General features: G+C 47.7%; 1 protein-coding gene across 1 annotated transcript; it reads left to right on the top strand.

The window, feature by feature from the left end:
* Positions 1-432: 432 nt before the first annotated feature.
* Positions 433-23,035, top strand: LOC120669545 (ubiquitin-like-specific protease 1D). Its single transcript, XM_039949317.1, has 15 exons — positions 433-786; positions 1,274-1,325; positions 2,074-2,133; positions 2,376-2,443; positions 2,511-2,764; positions 3,422-3,470; positions 5,495-5,562; positions 5,945-5,974; positions 6,056-6,151; positions 7,266-7,365; positions 14,098-14,192; positions 15,813-15,935; positions 16,182-16,296; positions 22,345-22,452; positions 22,555-23,035. The coding sequence occupies exons 1-15, from the start codon at positions 517-519 to the stop codon at positions 22,792-22,794; spliced, it is 1,728 nt and encodes a 575-aa protein (XP_039805251.1). The 5' UTR covers positions 433-516; the 3' UTR covers positions 22,795-23,035.
* The last annotated feature ends 24 nt before the right edge of the window (positions 23,036-23,059 follow it).

Below are 23,059 nucleotides of genomic sequence, written 5' to 3'. Positions count from 1 at the left end.
CGAAAGGTCGGGACTCTACTCCTATCTCCTTAGATTTCATTTATTTAAGCTTCCAACTGATTTTAAAGACTGACTTTAGAAATCCTAGCTCCCAAGGCCCACGTGTCCCCCATCTATCATCCACTCATCCTCGTCAGTCGTCACCTTTTCCGCCTCTTCTATCTCCTCATGGGTCCCACCTGTCACTCTAGTCTCCCGTCCCCTCTCTCTCCTCGCACCTCTCTTTGGCCCCGTTCACTTCACAAAAATTTTCGTACAGTGTCTATTACATCGAATTTTTGGACACATGCATGAAGTATTAAATAAGTTGAAAAAAATTACTAATTACATAATCTAACTGATTAGTATGAGATGAATTTTTTAAACGTAATTAGTTCATAATTAGATATTATTTATCAAGTAACAACGAAACACGGTAACTTTCGCCTACATTTCGCAACTTTCTGCCCCTCCCGTTTCTACCCCTTTCTCCGCCTCCGCCGCTTCCTCGGGGGAGGCGACGCGGCGCCCCCGTGAATGGCGATGGCCGCGGCCTCACAGGAGGAGCTCCCCCTGGAGGCAGGGGCCGCTGACGATGCGATGCGGGAGAGGGAGGGGGTCGACCCCGAAGTGCGGCAGTTACCGGACCATGTGCTGCGGGAGAAGGCCCAGCGCTTGCAGATTATGCTTGACAGCGAAATGGCCGACCGCCTCCGGGACCGCGGCAAGAAGTTGCGCTTGTCGCTCGATGCCATACTCCGGGAGCTCAATCGCCGCCAGGCCCCCCGCGGCGGGGCACGAGCGCCGGTGAGTCCCTTTTCCTCATTCGTTGTTCTTAGTCATCGTGTGCGGGAGTGAGTTTAGAGGTTCGATTTCTGGTTCCTTTTCGCCGAGTTGATGTAAAAGACCCTGGATTCGGGGGAGGTTGGGAGTTCGTCACTTCAAGCTCCTGTTCGACGAAATGCCTGCAAGCCGTGTGCAGTCAATGCAGAAGTGACGCAAATTTGCTATGCAATCTTGGCGGTGTACAGGTGTGACTGAAAAAAAAATCTGACATCAACATTGTATCTTGCTAGAGTATATGATCTGACATCAATTTTGTAGCATGCATAGTGGTAACCATGTCCAGCATAGCTATGTAAAAAGCTAACTTCTGCAATACATTGACGTGGAATTATGGCAGTGGGAATCTGCTGACAAGTGAAATCTGGAACGCCATAATTGTACAATGCATTAAACGTTACGAGTATATTTGCGCACTTGGTCAGCCATATTTTGGAATTCTTTCTTGCAGGGTGGTGATGGATGTGAAAGGATAGTCCTATCAAACTGTGCTGAATCATCTGGTACGTTATTGATATCTGGTTTTAGCACTGTTTGGACTTTGGACTTGGGAGTTTTAGCAGAGCATGTTGTATAAACTCATTGTTCATAACATGGTTCATGCTCTCAAATAGGCAAAATGCAAGACATATTTTTTCGTGTTTGCTTTTACCTGTGTTTATAGTGACCCCTAAAAAAGAACCTGTGTTTATAGTGTCTTTATATCAATATTTGATGAATGATGATTATCAACTTCAAGTTTTTTTAATATTCTACACTTACTGTTGCTTACTGTGCCAGTGTTGGCTGCTTATAACGTTATATGGTTTCCATTGGTTTTCGACTTTATAATTGTTTCTCATTATTTTATTTTTGTAACTATAACTTTGTTCTGTTCATTGTAACTAATTTAGAACTGCTTTTTCCATGTGCTTTTTCTTTCCTTAAGATATGGGTTCCCTGTTCTTTAACAAATTCACATGAAAATGTGATGCAAGTTTGTATAGTTCAACTGGAATAAGAAAACTGGCATGGATGGCTATCCTATTGCACTGGAGTGCTATCTTGAAGAGTAATTACACATCTAATAGTTAATTGGTTAATCTTTCTCTTCAACATTTGATAAGCATTGTAAGATTTTCCATGTAGCTGATCAGTTAGCTAGATATAGAAATAGTTAAAAATAGCTCGAAAGTGCCAGCAGTTCAGGTGAACTAACCTGTCAAATTGGAAGCCAACACTTTTGACTCACTGCTATGGCCATCTTACTAGATACAAGGAAGGCAAGTCATCGCCACCGTATGGATCAAGTAGGGAGAAAGCCTGGATCTGGTGCGTGGTTTTAATCTTATTTGAATCAATTTATCTTTTTCACCACCCAAAAGTTCATCCCACTTTGGAGGATAGGTGCAAAACAGTACAGTGACGAAAATGTAACATTTGTCTCAATATTAGAATTTATCTTCTTTATATGTTTATTTATCATGGTTCACTTTTTCTGCTGTTCCAATTTGTATTGTTTTCATTCGGGATGGATGAAAAGGTTCACTTTTTCTGAATCAATTTATATGCAGGTTTGCATAGTGACCCAAATAGAGCTAAACTATCTGATTTCCAGTTTTCATTCGGGGTGGATGAAAAGGTGAATATTTTATTCTGTGGTGCTTAAAAATCTTGTTCTCTGCAAATGTTTATGTTCTGTACATTAGGCAGCTGTCGACATATCTAGTTTGGAAATAACAACTAGGAGCCTGAATGAGCCTAACACTTCAGTAGAGAATGAGGGAAAGTTGTGCAAAGAGGAAGATTCTTGTAAACCCTCGTCAGAGCCTACAGATTTATTTCATGAAGAGTTGCATGTGGACACCTCATACAATACGGAGAAGATATCTTCTGATGATGCATCGAATAACAATGACCACAATAGGATATGTGAAGCGGCTCCTACACCCTCTCGTAAAAGGTCTGTATTTATACGCTTTTGTGTCAATTTTATACGATATTTTTTGTTTTTGTTTTGGAATTACATTTCATTAAGTAACACTGCATCCTCCAAAAGGAAACTGCATAGTTGCTTTGTTGCTCATGATGTTGAGAGTTACCTGATAGCTTAAAGATAATTGCCCAGCTTTTTCATTGTTGTCCTGAAAAAAGTCTATCCGCCATCTCATTCATTCTTTGAAATATTTCTGCATTCATTTTGAATAGTTGCTAGACCATAATCATTTTTCAATCTTCCCTGAATTGTAATGTGAATATTATTGAATTCAGATGGAAAATGAAGTATCACTAGTCTAACAACCAATATGTAACAATTATGAATTCGATATTGTAATAACTTCCATTGTGGGACAGTTGAGCTTGCGCTGTCTAGGTTGATAACAACACATGATAAAATGTGCTAATCTGTCATGTGCTGTAGAGGACTATATATATGGGAGACATGATGATAGCATGCCTTTTTATGCAGTTGTAACAGTATTGGTTAATGGAAATGTTACAGTAAAATTTTCTATATGACCTCATCTCTTTCATGCTTTATAAGTGTAATTTAGCTGTTGAATCTATTTTTCATCCTGTAGATTTTTTTTGTTGCATTGAGCTAACTGACTTTTGTTAGGAAGGGAGCTGATCCAGCTAATTTTTCAATGCGATTGAGATCAAGAAAAGTTAGTATGGATTTTCGACATTTCTTGCCATTTTGCTTCTGTACATTAGTTTTTTTCTCTCTCCAGAAGACTAATATATTTATTTTGCATTTATGTCAAATATTTTAGTTCAGTGCACTGCACTACAACTGGCAGATCCGCAAATGTTTCAGTTTTTGCAAGTGGCTTAGGCAATTGGTTGTGTTTGCCTCTTATGCTATAGATAACTTGGAAATGGTTACTAGATTTCGAATTGTGGTAATGAAATGCTGGTTTGTAGATGGTCATGTCACCTTTTCGCTCACGGTCCTGGAACCTTCAACTCTAGGTTTCTGTGTGCTTCTATATAATCAAAGCTTTCATGCTTGTTTCTTTTGTGTTGTTGATATTTAATTTGATCGCCATGGGACAATAAGAAATGCTGATGTACCTTTACATTAAACATAGGGGTGGTAAACGGATCATGGCCCTAATGGTCTTTTCACAATCCAACTTGGCTTTTATATATTTCTAGCTCAAAATTGAATAAGATTAAAGCCCGGCCCTTTTAGGGCCTGGCCCTTAGATTATCTAAGTCAAATTTCAAGGCCCTTTACCACCCCTAATTTAAACATGATAAACCTTCGCGTGAGAGCAACTTTAATATCACCAACTTCAACGACATAGGTGTTAGAGTGCTTTTATTTATCCTTTGTCTAAAAGAAATTTCAAGTTTGTACACGTGCTGGTTTGAATATGTTAAATCTTTCATGCGCATAGTAGTGAAGCACATACTTAATCTTGAATTCAACCTTTGTTGAGAGAAGTTGCTCAAAAAAAAAAACCTTTGTTGAGAGAAGAAAACAAAACAACTAGTTGATTGTATATGCAGTAATGTACTTGTGATATCTTCCCATGTTGATAGCTACCCACTTGTACATATGGTGCACTGCATGCTGTATGTATTGCATTTCATAAAAAAGTAAAAATATTCATGGTGCAGTAACTTGAGTACTGTACACGTTGCACTACACATGCATTGCCAGAATTTGAGCTGCTCAATTTTGAAATATGCATATCATATATTTTCCTGAAGCTTTTTGTGCACTCATTTTGTGCACTGTAGAATACGCTATATTTGATTGTGAACCCACGGAGGAACAGAACACAATGAAGACTAGGGGCATCAATTAAATCCAACAGACATCTCCACCAGATGCTGCTAGTGAAAAAATTGTAAACATTGGTACTAGATATAAATCGTTTATATCCTGAACGAAGGATGATTCATAAAAATATGAAAATAAATCTTGGAAATTATTCCAGCATTGTCTTAGAGCTAATGCGCCATAGCCGCCAGCTAAGCACTTATGTAGTCATTTGCTTCTGCATTTATATAGTCATCTCAAAGAAAGAGGCATCCCAGCCACAAGTGGAAAGTGAAGGGTAGAGAGGGATACCACTGCTGTGGTGCCATGTCAACCTGTGAAATTGCTGTCATGTCAGCCGGCCAAGATGCCGGTTAGGATGCTGATGTCATGTCAATGGAGTACCAGGGCTGCATGCCAAACCCTTTTGGAGAGGACAGATCTACAATCAATTTTAATAACCTAGATATTGGGTCATTGCTCATATGAGTGCAAAATCAGCATTACAAATAACATGTCAATATTTCGAGATAATGTATCAGCAGTCTAAAATGTATTTTAGAGATCATAGAAGTTAGAATACGTGCTATCTTATATGGTACAATGCTTTGCTTCTACCCTTCATTTTATTTCTGCTTGATTATTCTTAAAATGAATCCTGTGGTATCTGTAAGTAGTAAGTAGAGACCTTCTCATGTGAATGTCCAGATACTGTTACTATTAGATAACCGTTTTTCTTGCAATTCTGCTTGATTCTTAAAATGAATCCTGTGGTATCTGTAAGTAGAGACCATCTCATGTGAATGTCCGGACACTGTTACTGTTAGATAACCTTTTTTCTTGCAATCATTATTATTTATTAGATTACTCTCTACACAAATTGTGATATGATTTTTGTATTGTGAATTTACGATTTAGGAAGAGGTGGTCCTCCTGGATGGAGACACACCCCATCCAGATTCTGCTGAAGGAACATCCAATAACAGGTAAATGATGCAACTAAGTCATTTTGCTCTTTTCAGAATTCTCATAGTTGTGAATGTATACATCGTACATCAGTGGCTGTGAGTTATGTGTCGTAAATGTATACTTCATGATTGGTTGATGTCTTGATGTATGCAACTATGCTTATGGTTTTCACAAGTGTCTTCTGTAAGTTATACATTAACTGGTAACTGTTTAGATGAAACTAGTCAGTTTGCTCATGTCAGAATCATTATAATCGAGAATACACCATAAATTACGTCATTGCCGGCCGTGAACTATGTGGTGCAAATGTATACATCATACATCACTGTGCTTAAGGTTTTCACAAGTACCTTTTTTAAGTTAATTACTTCTCTGACTAATGCTGGCACCATTTTTTAGGGATGCAAAGAAGCTATACTATCCTTCAAGGTTGGCAGTTTAACTTATAGATTCTTTGACCTTCATTTGATACATAGTTCATCACTATTTTATTTTCTGGCTTATCCACAGGGAACACCCGAATTCTGTTGAGATATCTTCTGATGACATCAGATGTCTCCAACCTGAATCATTGCTGACCTCACCTATAATGAACTTCTACATTATGTAAGTACTGTTCTCCTTTTCCTCCATAAAGTTTTTGATCTTATATGTTCAAGAAGTAATAATGGGGGTACCAAACTCAGTCACTCAAATTGAGCTTAAAGATGTATTGATGAGCTGATACACATATGACTGATTTTTTTTCACCTTTGGCATATGCAGCAACATGGAACCTATCCCAAATAGTATTTAGTTTTGATAACATTGTAAAACACGGAGTCTTGGAACTCATTATACAACATTTTTGTGATTATTTATGACACTAGATTTACTCTGCTGCCGTACAATGTCAACCTGCCAAGCATTTCATGGTGAAGCCTCAAAAGAATCAGCTTATGTTTTTTAATGAGCTGTAGCATGGAAGATAGTTAATGGCCTTGTTTATTTCAGAAATGGTATCTAGCTCAAGCCATCAGCTTGTTCTATAAAGTTTAATTTTGACATGGCAAAATGGTAATATTGTATACTCAACTGAAAAATGGCATCCATACTAAAATGACTGAATACATGTTGACTTTACTATGGTCGTAGACATGATTATCAAGTTTCATGATTCATGTAACGATTACAGCTATCTGAAGCAACATAATATATTTTGACGGCTGGAACTGTATAGAGTTTTGTTTTTTTTGGATTTTATAATGCAAAACTAAAATTGCTAGGAGTTTGAAATAGAGATGTGGCTTTGTTCAATTATCAAAATTTTATATATATTCTTTCCTCTAATACCTCAAACTTTGAGGCAAACTTAAGGTTCATGAGCTAGCCATGTCAAGCATCCATACTTATACATGTTGCTTTTACAATTGTAAAAATGTAATTGCAGTATGTGACTGTCATACTCAAAGTTGTCATGTGACCTTTTTACCTTCAAAATGGTCTTGTATTTAAGAAAAAAGGGGTCCACTGTAACTTTTTCCCCTTGAATTAATGTAACATTTTTGACATGCTTTATTTTTGTAGTAGTAATTAAACATTTTTGAGATATGACATCTGACTGTAGTTGGTGATTTTGACACTGGGTAATTTATATTTCCATGCGCTGATTTTGCTTGAAGTTTGCAAGTTACCTTTTCACGACTTGTTTCATGACAATCATAACTAGACTTCCTTGTAGGTATCTACAGGGACCATTGTCACCGATTAGTAGACCAAGAGGCGAGTATCACATTTTCAACACGTACTTCTTTAGCAAGCTTGAAGCCATGACATCAAAGGTAACTTTTTATATGAAACTCTTAATGCTTTACTTGCTTGTCAACATTCAAAAAATCTATCTTGTAATTTCTATTTTGATAGTGTATGAGATGAATGCCTAAATAGGCAAGATTCTTCTCTAAGACAAATGTATTGCAATCTCGTGTGACTCATGAGACTAGAGGAAGGTTAATGTTACATTAGGTGGGTAATGGGCTGGATGGGCCAGCATAGTCTGCTAGATAGGCCTGGTTGATGGTGGCTGGTGGCAATTGATTTGTGTCTGGTAGTGCTGGTTTACCTGAGCAGAGAGGAGGCTATTAATGTTACATTAGGTGGGCAATGGGCTGAATGGGCCTAACTACTTGTGGCCTATAATAGTTCATTGATCTGGATTTGTTGGGATCACTGATTCCGAACTACTCCCCCTTTGGCCCTTTGACCCATTTTTCCAGACATGGAGATACCTGCACACATGTCCCTCAACCCCGATCCATGGTCCACCGAGATTTCTGATGATGTGGACAGGCACTTAGCTTGCCCAATTCTGGTGCTGCTCACCATCTTCTTGTTGCCACCTGGCTGTCCCACCCATGATCAGCCTTCCTAACGCCGCACTCCAGTCCTTTGGCTGGATTCACTTCTTCATGAATGGAATAATCAGAGTTTTCATTGGCCAATTGCAGAAATTATTGGGTTTATGATGCCTAAATAGATTATTTTTAATTTCCATTCAAACATACTTCATCTGATCACAAATATAAGTAAATTTAGTTTTGTTCTAAGTCAAACTTTTTTTATCTTTGACTATTAATATTGAAATTTTTATATGGATTGACAACTTAACATTTGGTTTGCTAGATTCATTACAGTAAATATTTTCAAAATAAATTACTATTTTCATTTGAAATAATATTTTTTTTTGTGAGTACATAATATATTTCTATAGACTTTGTGTAAGCAATATGAATTGCAGGGAATGATTGGATTGATTGATAGGGTGCAACAATGTGAGTACATATAGGCAGGGAACCCTAGATGGTTTATAGAAACACCACTATCAGGGGACCCTGCTGCCATCTATCAACCAGAGGAGGGTGGCGGCGCCCCCAGCCAGGAAGGTTGGGCGCCGGCCACCCAAGGCCAGTAGGGCCTGCTAACCATAACCCTAACAGCCTTGCTAACACGCCCCCACAGTCTGATCGTCGAATCCGCAAATGTTCAGACTGGACCTGAACTCCTGAAACAAAGAAGTAGGTAACCCCTTGGTGTAGATATCGGCGTACTGAGCAGACGTCGGGACGTGCATGACGCGGACGGCACCAATGGCAACGCGCTCCCGGACAAAGTGGAGATCGATCTCGATGTGCTTAGTGCGCTGATGCTGAATGGGGTTGGAGGACATGTAGATGGCACTGATATTGTCACAATATACCAGCGAGGCTCGGCGTGAAGGCACATGAAGTTCCTGCAGGAGTTGCCGCAACTAGGTGGCCTCGGCCACGCCGTTGGCCACAACACGGTACTCGGCTTCAGCACTGGAGCGGGAGACTGTGTTCTGCCACTTGGATGACCAAGAAACCAGGTTGTCGCCGAGGAAGACTGCATAGCCTGAGGTGGAATGCCTGGTGTCGGGGCAGCCAGCCCAATCAGCGTCGGAGTACTCCGTCAAGTCAGAACTCCGAGACGGCTGAAGCAGAAGACCCATATGCAACGTGCCACGCACATAGCGCAGGATGCGCTTGAGGGCAGCAAGGTGCGGCTCCCGAGGATCATGCATGAAGAGGTAGACCTGCTGAACGGCATATGAGATGTCCGGGCGGGTGAAGGTCAGCCACTGAAGTGCTCATGTAAGACTGCGATAATCCGAAGGATTTTGGACGGGTGGCCCATCTGCAGGTAACTTCGGATTGATATCAACAGGAGTGGTGCATGGCTTGCATTCAGCCATACCTGCGCGCTCCAGAAGCTCCACCATATACTGACGCTGGGATAGGAACAAACCAGTGCCACGTCGCTGGACATGCATCTCCAGAAAGTGATGGAGCTCACCGAGATCCTTCACAGCGAACTCAGACTGCAGCGAAGTGATGGTACGCTGAAGGAGTCCGGTAGAAGAGGTTGTGAGCACTATGTCGTCGACATAAAGTAGCAGGTAGATCATATCATGGCGCGACGGAAGACGAACAGAGAGGTGTCCGACTTGGCTTCCCTGAATCCCAGGGACAGGAGGTAAGCAGCAAATCGATTGTACCAGGCACGGGGCGCCTGTTTAAGTCCATAGAGAGACTTATTCAGGCGGCAGGCGTGGTCAGGCTGAGCAGTGTCCTCGAAGCCAGCAGGCTGAGCACAATAAACTGTCTCAGAGAGAGTCCCGTGAAGGAAGGCGTTCTTCACGTCCAGTTGATGAACAGGCCAGCCGTGAGAGTGCCAAGGAGAGCACTGTGCGAACTGTAGCCGGCTTGACAACTGGACTGAAGGTCTCGTCGAAGTCCACGCCAGGGCGCTGGGTGAAGCCGCGAAGGACCCAGCGCGCCTTGTACCGCTCCAGGGTACCATCAGAAAGGTAATTGTGCTTGAAGATCCACTTGCCGGTGACGACGTTGGCCACGGGGCGGCCGAGGAACAAGATCCCAAGTCTTGTTCACTAGTAGGGCGTCGTGCTCAGCTTCGATAGTAGCTCGTCAGTTTGGATCGGCAAGGGCGCTGCGGAAGGTCTTCGGAATCGGTGAAAGTGGCGTGGCGTGGAAGAGTACCGGTTGGCAGAACCCAGCCTTCGCCCTGGTGGTCATGCCGTGCCGGTTCACCACGGGGGTAACGGGCACGGCTCCCTTGGGCAAGGGAGGAGGCGGACCAGCAGGGGGTGCTGTCGTCGGACGTAGACGTGCTCGAAGGCGGAGAGCGGTCGGTGAAGAGCAGCCGGGCCAGCAGGCGGTCCGGGCAACAGGCCAGCCGGCTGGGGCTGCCTGGGCGACGAAGTGGCTGGCTGTGGCTGGCGACGCAGGGGACCGGCCATAGGCGGCGGCCGGTGCCGGAGTCCCCACCTGGCGGGGTGGGAAGCCAGGAGGCGGCCCGGCTCGGCTGGAGAGAGCCGGGGTGCCTGCTGATGGCGTCGTCGAAGCGCCGGAGGCCGCGTGTGGCAACGCGGGGACGCCAGGGGCCGTGTGTGGCAACGCGGGGGCGCCGGGGGGAGATCCTGTAGAGGAAACAAGAGGTGACGGTCCAATGGGGTCCGACACGTTAGTAGTAACATCATCCAAGAACTCGAAGTCGGCCTCACGGGGAGGACGAGACGGCTCAGCAAAGGGAAACGAGCTCTCGTCAAAGGACACATGACGAGAGATGATGACTCGATTGGTGGAACGGTCAAGGCAGCGGTATCCCTTGTGGTGAGTAGAGTAGCCGAGAAAAACACAGAGTGTAGAACGCGACGCAAGCTTGTGAGCGGCTGTGGCAGCGAGGTTTGGGTAGCAAGCAGAACCAAAGACCCGAAGGTGATCGTACGTAGGCGGCACCCTGTGAAGGGCGAAGTGCGGTGTAGCAAACCCTAGGGTTTTGGTTGGGAGGATGTTGCGCAGGTAGGTGGCCACGCCGAGAGCCTCAACCCATTAAGACGGCGGCATGCTAGCCTGGAAGAGAAGTGAGCGAATAATATTGTTAGTGGAACGAATGACACACTCAGCTTTACCGTTCTGGGAGGAGGTGTAGGGGCATGACATCCGAAGATGAGCGCCATGAGTCAGGAAGAACGTGCGGGCGCTGGAGTTATTAAACTCGCAGCCATTGTCGCACTGAACTGCCTTGATGGTGGCGCCATACTGAGTGGTCACATGAACAAAGAAGTTAGCCAAAGTAGAGAACGTATTAGACTTTAGGCGCAAAGGAAAAGTCCACAAGTGGTGCGAGCAATCATCGAGAATGACCAAATAATACTTATAGCCCAAGACACTAACAACTGGTGATGTCCAGAGGTCACAATGAATGAGGTCGAAATTATTGGACGCACGCGAAGTGGAAGTAAACGATAACCGAACATGGCGACCGAGCTGACACGCATGACATAAAGATGTGCTAAGTTATTTATTACATGAAGGTATGAGAGAGGCTAACTTGGTCATGACTTCATGACCAGGGTGACCAAGGCGGCGGTGCCAGGGCGGAGAGGAGCCAGCGACGAGGGCGGCGGCAGGGGGCAGGCGCAGGGGATATAGCGGACCAGCACTATTGCACCTGACGAGAACTCTTTGAGACGCCAGATCCTTCATAGAACAACCAGCGGGATCAAACTCGACAGAACAATTGTTGTCAGAAGTAAACTGGCGCACAGAAATTAAATTCTTAATAAGACTAGGCGAAACTAGAACAATATTAAGAGAGAAGGAACCTGGGAGGGTTACTGTGCCAGTGGAGGTGACGAGAAGCAAGGATCCGTTACCGACAACAATGGACGAGGGATACCGCGAGATAAAATTATGAGTAAGAGTGGAGGAATCGGAGGTCATATGGGAAGTAGCACCTGAATCGAAGAACCAGTCGTTGGTGGCGGGCTGATTCAGGGAGACGGTGCTGAAGGCGGAGGCCAGGGACTACTGATCCCAGCCGGCGGGGGAGACGGCTTGAGGTTGGACACCGGGCGCCCAGGGATAGTAGGCCATCTGTCCTTGCGCAGCTTGCGCCTGGGTGGCCTGCGCCTGCTGCATCGCCTGGGCTTGGGCAGCCTGGATGGCGTGGGCCTGCGCTTGCTGGGCCAGCAGGGCTTGCGCCTGAGCCTGCTGGACCAGCAGCACTTGCTGCTGTTTCTGCGCCGTCGGGGCCGCGGGGAGCGGCGTCGTGGGTTGCGGGCCGGGCCACATCTGGATGGCCCCGGCCCACGGATGGAGGAAGGACTGCCAGGGGGCGCCACCAGCACCGCTTGTGCTGGGCGCAGAGGCCGGTTTGGCGCCCCCAGACTGCCCTCTGCTAGAGGACGACGGTGTCTCGCCGGAGCGAGACTTGCCGCCCCGTCGGCGCCGATCCTTGGACTTGCCGCCGGGATTTCCACCCCCGGAGTTAGCGCCCCCGTTGCGGGAGGGCTGCTGCGGGGGGCGAGCACCGGACGAGGACGACGGTGGCGCCCCGTATGGGGCGTCCTTTCCAGCGGCAAGGAGAGCTGTAGAGCGAGCCGAGGGCTGATTCGCCATGGTCAGTTCCTCTAGGATCAGCTCGTTGACGGCGTCCTTGAACTTGGGGAAGGGGTTGCCACGACGGATGTGGCGGCCGGCGTCGCGGAAGCGCTCGTTAAGGCATCGGATGAGTTTGAGGGTCAACATGCGGTCGGTGACGGGCTCCCCAAGATCCGCAAGCTGCTGTGCCATTCTCTTGAGGCGCCTGCAAAAATCCGAGATGGATAGATCACCTTGGACAAGATTGCGGAACTGGACGTCGAGGTGGAGGGCGCGCGTCTCCCGGTTGCCGAGGAACTGGTCCTCGAGGGCGCACCAGACGGTATGGGCAGAGGCGGTGCGGTCGATCACCGTCTCGGCGAGGTCGGGGGAGATCGTGCCGGCGATCCAGGACTTGACGACGCAGTTCATGCGCGTCCAGTTGGGAACTCGGGAGCCGGGAGATCGTCGAGGACGTGGGACTCCAACGAGTACTTGCCGATGACGAGAAGGATCTGATCTCGCCAGCGGGTGTAGACCGTGTAGTTGCCGGCGTTCAGATCGAGGACGACATGGACGAGGCTCCGAATGTTCTGTACGCTGATGGCTTGAGCGTGCAGGTTGACCAGGGCGGCGGCTTCGTGAGCCAAAACGGCTTGGTGAAGATCGGCGCTGGCGTGGACGGAGTCGTGGTCATGGTCGTCGTCGTGGGCATAGTTGTCGCGGCGGTCGGCGTCGGGATCGCCTTCTGCAGCGGCGGCGTGCTCGTGGGCTGCCCTGGCATGGGCTTCGCGTGCGCGCGCGGCGGCGGCGGCCTCCTTCTCCGCGGCTTCTGCCGGAGCGAGCGCGGCATCGCGCTTGGCCTTGAGGGCCTTGGCGTGTTCCTCGCGCTCGGCGGCAGCGGCGGCGGCCGTCGGGGAGGTTGGGGGGGGGGGGGGGGGGTGCCGGTCATGGTGACCGGAGGCGCGACCAGGCGTGCGGCGCAGCCTAGGGGTGGTGCGCCTAGGGCAGCGGAAGGAGCCATGGTGAAACCCTAACTCGTGATACCACGTAAGCAATATGAATTGCAGGGAATGATTGGATTGATTGATAGGGTGCAACAATGTGAGTACATATAGGCAGGGAACCCTAGATGGTTTATAGAAACACCATCATCAGGGACCCTGCCGCCATCAACCAGAGGAGGGGGGCGGCGCCCCCAGCCAGGAAGGCTGGGCGCCGGCCACCCAAGGCCTTGAAGGGCCTGCTAACCATAACCCTAACAGCCTTGCTAACACTTTGCTAGTAAAATTGTCATATTGGATACTTGTCGATGCCCTAGTGGACTTATATTGCCGATGAGAGGGAGTAGCAGTTAAGTCCACTTACTGCCAAGGTGTATAGCTAGTTCCCAGAATACATGCCACTTTTCGGGGAGGGGGTGCACATTAAATTGTGGTTTAGGAAATAATGGGAACGTTCCAGCCACACTAGATAAATTTTTCATGTGATGTTCTGGGAACAATTCATTTTTATTTTTCTCTTGAGAATCAAAATTCGATGCATGTACAAACATATCTTTCATCATATGTATATGTTAATTTTGGTTGACTTTTGTTTCTTAATTTGAAGGAGGACAAGACCACTTATTTTTTGAAGTTGAGAAGATGGTGGAAGGGTGTAGATATATTTGAAAAGGCATATATGTTGTTGCCTGTGCATGCAGAGTAAGTAATTTATTTTTCTCTTGCTGATGGGCATAGTTATGTTTTGCTTGATATAATTGAAATCAACATTTCTTCCACTAGGTGCTCCAATTATAATTTTTGAGAAAACCAGACTGCCTGTTTTACCAGGAAAAAGAAAAGCTGGAAGCGCCTGGTCTGGTCTGGGTTGATACAGCAACTAACCTTGCTTGTGAAATGCCATGAAGCAGTCTAACAACCATCTGGTCTTCCAGTAAATTCAGACTAATCATAAAATTGTCAATAACAGAAACTACGTGTCGGTGTGTGATAACTAAACAGCATGGCACATTCAAACAAATTATCTTTACTCCACAGAGCCAGAGTTTGTGCAGCTTTCCCAAGAGTAAAATGCATGGGCAGTTCTTAAACTTGTCCTGTCGTGTCATCTAGGTTCCTACTCTTAAAATGCACATTGGATCACTTGAGGTTTAAATTACCCTAATCAGCAAGTGATTACATGTGGCACTCTAATGAGGAGCCTAAGATCTCCCCATGCTTTACTAAATACCAGTATTTGCATGCCACATATATATGTTTGTGCTGATTAGAGTGATTTGGACCTCATGTGGCACACTTAACTAGTTTACAGACCCAGGTGTGCATTTTAGAAGCTTAGGGACCTTGATGATACCATGGGAACCGCTTGTGTATTTTAATCCTTCGAAAACCCGCGTCATAACTAAACTTTATTGGAATTGGGATAATGAACTAGTGATATTTGAAAACCTATGTCATAACCACAACTTAATTGGAGTTGGGATAATGAACTGGTGATACTTATTTTGAGTTCTACATGATGGGGTAAAGGTCATCTTGGCTTTCAGGCCATATCTATTAACCTCCACTGCCACTGCATAGCTATTGACTAAGATGTTCCTGAATCCTAATTATTGGCAATAATTAGCTTTTCTAGATTCTCTCCTATGTCTACTTACTCATGTTTTGGGGACTTCATTGAACTGGTGACCAGCATGTTGAGGCTAATGCTGATATATTTATTAACGAATAAGCAAAATCTGATAAAACTTAATTAATTTGTGTAGCTCATCTATTCAAGAAGAAATGATGTAGCTCGTCTTTGAATATCCTCAAACTTGTATAACCCAATAAATTGAATTTATAGTAGTCATACTTTTTGCCTACATTTTGAGATTTTGTAGATATCATGTACATTCATAATGTTAAGGTTAAGAAACAAAAGTTTTGCATGTTTTGTGTTGACTAGTTTATTATGCAGATAATGCAGTTAATATATACTCCCTCTAATTCCAAATATAGACTCATTTAGTTCTCACAATTGACTAAAATGCTCCCTCTGTTTCACTATGTTTGTCCATGGGCTTGGGAGAAAACTTTCTGCAGTTTTTGTCCACCGAGGATATCTAGGGTTTAATTTTTGTAATTTTTCCACTTTGATGACTAAGGGTGTAGTTATTGAAATATCAAATGCTTTGATAGAACAGAAATGGTTGTATCATGACATTTATAGAGGCATGAATGGTCTCATCTGTTATTTCCAACCTATATGATAGTAACTTAATACTTATAATATTTTGTTAAAAATGCTAAACTTTTACTCTTATGGTTACAATTTGTTAGAACACATTGGAGTCTCGTAATTATATGCATGCCAACAAAAGAAGATCAAGCAGGTCCCATCATCCTTCATTTGGATTCTCTGAAGTTTCATAGTAGCAGATTGATTTTCAGTGTTGTTAGCAGGTAACGACCTTGAAGACTTTGTTCAGTTGTATTTGACTCGTATTTTCTTTGCACCTGTCTTGCTTTACCCTGTATTTACACAAACACGAGTGTGATGATTTTGGTTTTATCTTTGAATTACTGATTTCCGAATATAGACACTATTGCCATTAACTTCACTTGTATAGGTGTGAGGACATTCATGCTTTTTACAAATGTTTGTTTTTTTATTTCCATTCTATTTGTAACTCACATGTTTGTTTTCAGATTCCTTAAGGAAGAATGGAACTACCTGAAGGAGAATGTTTCATCCTCAGAAAGTCCCTTACGAGAAACAGTGTGGAAGAACTTTCCTCGTAAAATTGAAAAGAAAACAATTGAGGTGATCTCTTGTTCCCTTTGAAATGTTTGTTTTGTCAAGGAATACTGGAGGGGAGGTCCTTGAAAAGCATTACTGCTAGAGGCTGAAGCTGATAAAATGTGTGTATTCTGTAGCAGTTTGTAATGTTTTATGCATCTCTAGGTTGTTATTTAGACCCAGGGATGGCTATCTATGGAATGTCTGAATCTGAATAGTATGACTAGGTCCTCCCTATCTGTTTTCCACCACCCATCCTCTCCAAATCCACTTTTAGTTTGAATATCAGGTGTTCGAGAACTCATATGTGTTTCACATATACAAAATACAGAAATGGATGGATATAAATGTACAAAACAGAAGCACATGTAGAGTACGTGTGTCTAGACATTTCTTGAGAAAAAATGCATTGGATCCACTTTCCATGCTCAAAGTTTAATATTTTCACGTCCTTTTAGTTTTGATATAACCCTTCAAATTGGGTATTTGTTGTCCACTTCATCAGGATTTATCATTTTTGTAAGCAATAGAGATTGTAGGGAAATAATGGATTGATTGATAGAGGTGCATAATGGTGTACATATATAGGGCAGGGAACCCTAAGAGGTTTATGGAAACAACACCATCAGTGGGATCCCTGCCCTCCATCTATCCTATCAGGGTGGCGGCGCACACAGCCAGGAAGGCTGGCGCCTAAGTCCACCAGAGGCCCATTAGAGCCTGCTAACCATAACCCTAAATGCCTTGCTAACACGCCCCCGCAGTCTGATTGTTGAAGCCTCGAACGTTTAGACTGGACCTGAACTCCTGGAACAGAGAAGTAGGTAACCCCTTGGTGAAGATGTCAGCATACTATGCGGACGTTGGTACATGCATGACGCGGACATCACCAATAGAAACACGCTCCTGGACAAAGTGAAGATCAATCTCAATGTGCTTGGTGCGCTAATGCTGAACGGGGTTGGAGACATGTAGACAGCACTGATATTGTCGCAATATACCAGTGCGGCTCGCCGAGGAGGTGCATGAAGTTCCAGCAGAAGTTGACGCAGCCATGTAGCCTCAGCCACGCCGTTGGCCACAGCGCGATACTCGGCTTCTGCACTGAAGCGAGAGACTGTGTTCTGCCGCTTGGATGACCAGGAGACCAGGTTGTCGCCGAGGAACACCGCGTAGCCAGAGGTGGAGCGCCTGGTGTCGGGGCAGCCAACCCAATCAGCGTCAGAGTAAACAGTCAAGTCGAGGCTCCGAGACGGCTGAAGAACAAGACCCAGATCCAAGGTGCCATGCGCTTGCGCTTCAGGGCGGCAAGGTGAGGCTCCCACGGATCATGCATGAAGAGACAGACCTGTTGAACTGCATAGGCGATATCCGGCCGAGTGAAGGTGAGCCACTGCAGTGCTCTCGCAAGGCTGCGATAATCCGAGGGATTTTGGACAGGTGGTCCGTCGGCAGGCAGCTTCGGGTTGATGTCGACAGGAGTGGAGGACGGCTTGCACTCAGCCATCCCGGCGCGCTCCAGAAGCTCCAACATATACTGGCGCTGAGAGAGAACCAGAGAACCATGGCGCTGAACATGCATGCCCAGGAAGTGATGGAGCTGTCCCAGGTCCTTCATGGCGAACTCAGACTGCATCGAAGTGATGGTGCGCTAAAGGAGCTCGGCAGAAGAAGCTGCGAGGACTATGTCGTCGACATACAACAGCAGGTAGATCAAGTCATCGCCTCGCCGGAAGATGAACAAGGAGGTGCCTGACTTGGCCTCCATGAAACCCAAGGACAGGAGATATGTAGCAAATCGACTGTACCAAGCTCGGGGCACCTTCTTAGTCCGTAAAGAGACTTGTTGAGGCGGCAGACGTGGTCCGGGTGAGCTGTGTCCTCGAAACCAGTAGGCTAAGCACAATATACTGTCTCGGAGAGAGTCCCGTGAAGAAAGGCGTTCTTCACGTCCAGCTGATCAACCGGCCAACCGCGAGAGTGTGCCAAGGATAGCACAGTGCGGACCGTGGCCGGTTTGACAACCGGACTGAAGGTCTCGTCGAAGTCCACGCTGGGACGCTGGTTGAAGCCGCGAAGGACCCAACGTGCCTTGTACCGCTCCAGGGTATCGTCAGCATGGAACTTGTGCTTGAAGATCCACTTGCCGGTGACGACGTTGGCGCGAGGCGGGCGAGGAACAAGATCCCAAGTCCTGTTCCCCAGCAGGGCGCCGTACTCAGCTTCCATAGCAGCCCGCCAATTAGGATCGGCGAGGCGCTGCGGAAGGTCTTCGGAATCGGCGTCAGTGGGGCGGCGTGGTAGAGTGGCGGCTAACGAAACCCAGCCTTCGCCCTGGTGGTCATCCCGTGCTGGTTCACCACAGGGGGAACGGGCACGGCTCCCTTAGGCAAGGGAGGGGGAACAGCGGCAGGCTGCTGACGCCGGGTGTAGATGTGCTGGAAGGCGGAGGGTGGTCGGTGGAGAGCGACCACGGGCGACAACAGGCTAGAGCTGGCTGTCCAGACAGCGACGAGGTCGGCTGCAGCTGACCAGGCGGCATGGCCGGCTGCAGCTGACCAAGCGACGAGGCGACGGGCGTCGGAGTAGCCAGCTGGAAGTCGACAGCCGGCCGGTTGGTGGTGCAGAGGCGCTGACCGGGAGTGGTGGGAAGCCAGGAAGTGGTCCGGCACGGCTGGAGGCTGAGCCGCCTGCTGGTGGCGTCGCCGAGACTCCGGGGGCTGCGTGTGGCAACGCGGCGCTGTCTGCACAAGGTCCTGTGGAAGAAACAAGAGGTGACGGCCCAATGGGGGCCGGCACATTAGTAGTATAGTCATCCAAAAACTCATACTCTGCCCCGCAGACAGGGCGGGAAGGCTCAGCAAAGAGAAACGAGCCCTCGTCGAAAGACACATGACGAGTAATGATGACTCTGTTTGTGGATCGATCAAGGCGGCGGTATCCCTTGTGGTGAGGAGAGTAGCCAAGGAAGACACAAAGAGTGGAGTGCGGCGCTAGCTTGTGAGCAGCTGTGGCGGCGAGGTTTGGATAACAGGCACAACCAAAGACCCGCAGGTGATCGTATGTAGGCAGCGCCCCGTGAAGAGCGAAGTGTGGCGTAACGAACCCTAGGGTTTTGGTGGGAAGGATGTTAAGCAAATATGTGGCAGCGCCAAGAGTCTCGACCCAGTAAGATGGCGGCATGCTAGCTTGGAACAAAAGCGGGCGAATGATATTATTAGTTGAACGAATTATGCGCTCAGCTTTACCATTCTGGGAAGAGGTGTAGGGGCACGACATCCGGAGATGGGCGCCATAGGTGAGGAAGAATGTGCGAGCGCTGGAGTTATCGAACTCGCAGCCATTGTCGCATTGAACTGCCTTTATGGTGGCGCCATACTGAGTTGTCACATGAGCAAAGAAGTTAGCAAGAGTGGAAAACTTGTCAGACTTCAATGTAAAGGAAAAATCCACAAGGGGTGCGAACAATCATCGAGAATGACCAAATAATATTTGTAACTCGAGACACTAACAACTGGCGATGTCCAGAGATCACAATGAAGAGGTCGAAATTGTTTGACGCACGGGAAGTGGAAGAAGTAAACGGTGACCGAACGTGGCGACCGAGCTGACACGCATGACATAAAGAGTTGCTAGGTTCTTTAGTACATGAAGGTATGACAGAAGCTAACTTGGTCATGACTTCATGACCAGGGTAACTGAGACGGCGGTGCCAAGGCGGAGAGGAGCCAGCGACGAGGGCGGCAGCAGGAGGAAGGCACAGTGGGTATAGTGGGCCAGCACTATTGCACCTGACGAGAACTCTCCGAGACTCCAGATCCTTCACAGAACAACCAGCGCAGGCATTCTCGACAGAACAATTGTTGTCAGAAGTAAACTGGTGCACAGAGATCAAATTTTTAATAAGGCTTGGTGAAACTAGAACATTATTAAGAGAAAAAGGACCGGGTAGGGAGACTGTGCCAGTGGAGGTGACGGGGAGTAAAGAACCGTTACCGACAACAATGGACAAGAGATACCGCGAGGTAAAATTATGAGTAAGAGTGGAGGAATCGGAGGTCATGTGAGAGGTAGCACCTGAGTCGAAGAACCAGTCGTTTGTGGGAGGCTGATTCAGAGAGACGGTGCTGAGGGCAGAGGCCAGGGATTGCTGATCCCAGCCTGCCGGTGAGACAACCTGCTGCTGGACGCCGGGTGCCCACGGGAAGTAGGCCATCTGTCCTTGCGCCACCTGGGCCTGGGCGGCCTGTGCTTGCTGCAGCGCCTGAGCCTGGGCCGCCTGAATGGCGTGCGCCTGCGCTTGCTGGGCCAGCAAGGCTTGCGCCTAGGCCTAATGAGCCACTAGCGCTTGCTGCTGCTGCTGCGTCGGGGCTGGCGGGAGGGGCGTCGAGGGCTGCAGGCCGGGCCACATTTCAATGGCCCCGGCCCACGGGTGCAGGAATGAGGGCCAGGGTGCTCCGCCTGCGCTGGGTGTGGAGGCGCCCCCGGTCTAGCCGCTGCTGGAGGGCGATGGCGTCCCTCCGAAGCGGGACTAGCCGCCCCGCCTGCCGCGGCTGTCCTTGGGCTTGCCGCTGGAAGTTCCGCCCCCGAAGTTGGAGCCCCTAGTGCATGAGGGCTGTTGGGAGGGGCGGGATCCTGATGATGACGCCGGTGGTGCCCCGGAAGGAGCAGTCTTGGCGGCGGCGAGGAGGGCTGTAGAGGAAGCCGAGGGTTGGTGCGCCATGGTGAGCTCTTCCAGGGTCAGCTCGTTGACGGCATCCTTGAACTTGGGGAAGGGGTTGCCAGGATGGATGTGGCGGTTGACATCACGAAAGCGCTCGTTGAGTCCTCGGATGAGATTGAGGGTCAATGTGCGGTCGGTGACGGGTTCCTCGAGGTCCGCAAGTTGCTGCGCCATGCTCTTCAGGCGCCTGCAGAAGTCGGTGATGGAGAGATCACCTTGGACGAGGTTGCGGAACTGGACGTCGAGGTGGAGGGCGCGTGTCTCCCGGTTGCCAAGGAACTGGTCCTCGAGGGCGCACCAGACGGTGCGGGTTGTGGCGGCGCGATCGATCACCGTCTTGGCGAGGTCGGAGATCGTCCTTGCGATCCAGGACTTGACCACGCAATCCATGCGGGTCCAGTCCGGGAATCCGGGCGCAGCGAGGTCGGCGAGGATGTGGGACTCTAGGGAGTACTTGCCGATGACGAGGAGGATCTGATCGCGCCAGCGGGTGTAGTTCCCGGCGGTGAGGTCGAGAATGACGTGGACGAGGCTCCGGATGTTCGGCACGCCGATGGCTTGGGCGTGCAGGTTGACGAGGGCGGCGACTTCATGTGCCAGAACGGCCTGATGAAGATCGTTGTCGCCAGTGCCGATGGAGGCGTCATCGTCCTCGCACTGGGCGTCGGGATCGCACTGGGCGGCGATGGCGCGCTCACGGGCGGCCTTGGAGTGGGCGTCGCGGACACGCTGGGCGGCGGCGTCGCGCTCCTGCGTGGCGGCGGCGGCCTCCTGCTCGGTGGCGAGGGCAGAGGCGTCGGCGACCTTGGGGTCGCCACGCTTTGGGGAGGAGGGTGGGGTGCCGGCCATGGTGGCCGGAGGGGAGTGCACAGCCGATGGGGCGCGCGGTGTAGCCTAGGTATGGCGCGCGATGGCAGCGGAAGGAGCAGGGATCAGAACCCTAACTCGTGATACCATGTAAGCAATAGAGATTGCAGGGAAATAATGGATTGATTGATAGAGGTGCACAAGGGTGTACATATATAGGGCAGGGAACCCTAAGAGGTTTATGGAAACAACACCATCAGTGGGATCCCTGCCCCCCATCTATCCTATCAGGGTGGCGGCGCACACAGCCAGGAAGGCTGGCGCCTAAGTCCACCAGAGGCCCATTAGAGCCTGCTAACCATAACCCTAAATGCCTTGCTAACAATTTCACAATGTCCTTTTCTGGAAATCAGAGGGTAGCTCATACAGTATTTCCAGTCTCTACGTCTGGTGGCGTGGAAGAGGCTGATAGTTGTAATATACTAATATACCATTTAATCAGCATACATAATGAATCAAACAAGCTCACCCTTTGTTGCCAGGTGCCACAGCAGGAAAACGACTATGATTGTGGCCTGTTTGTGCTGTACTATATGCAGCGGTTTATTCAGGAGGCGCCTAAAAGGCTTCAGAAGAAAGATCTTTCAATGGTAAGTCACGACTTTATTACTGCCTCTCATTTTATTTGCAGATAGCATTCTGGCCTGCCCATGGATGTGTGACTCGCTTCTTTCTTCACTCCTTTCTGTTAGTTTGGCAAACGGTGGTTTCGGCCTGAAGAGCCATCTCAGCTTAGAGATGAAATCCGCCATTTACTCCAGAAGTGCAGGGAAGCCGATCCTAAGAGCTTTGCAACTGAGTTGTTTGGGGAAGCTGAACCCAAGAATGATGTGACCGTGCCAACAACATCAGAGCACCTGCAAGAGACAGTTGATGCTGCCAAAGCAAAAGACCATGCTTTGATTGAAATTGAAGAAACCTGCAGTTTGTGACTGATGCTCCCAGAACAGGTTAACCAACTGCTGACTCTGGATTTTTCTGTAGAGGAGATAGATCGCCCCTGTGAACACTGTAGGCTTATTTGCTATGTGAGGAAACTTGAGGGTGCTTGTATATAATCCTGTACTTGTAATGTCAAGAAAATTCCTTGTCTATTGTGTAGTTCATTACGAAAAACTGGAGGCCTAGTTGCCCAGTGCTTAATGAATCGCACACACCTGTTGCCAGTGTCTTCTCACATCTGTTGCTGACCACATG

Source organism: Panicum virgatum, chromosome 4N (genome assembly GCF_016808335.1).
Source record: "Panicum virgatum strain AP13 chromosome 4N, P.virgatum_v5, whole genome shotgun sequence".
Lineage (NCBI taxonomy): Eukaryota > Viridiplantae > Streptophyta > Magnoliopsida > Poales > Poaceae > Panicum > Panicum virgatum.
This window is presented reverse-complemented; position numbering and strand designations above follow the sequence as displayed.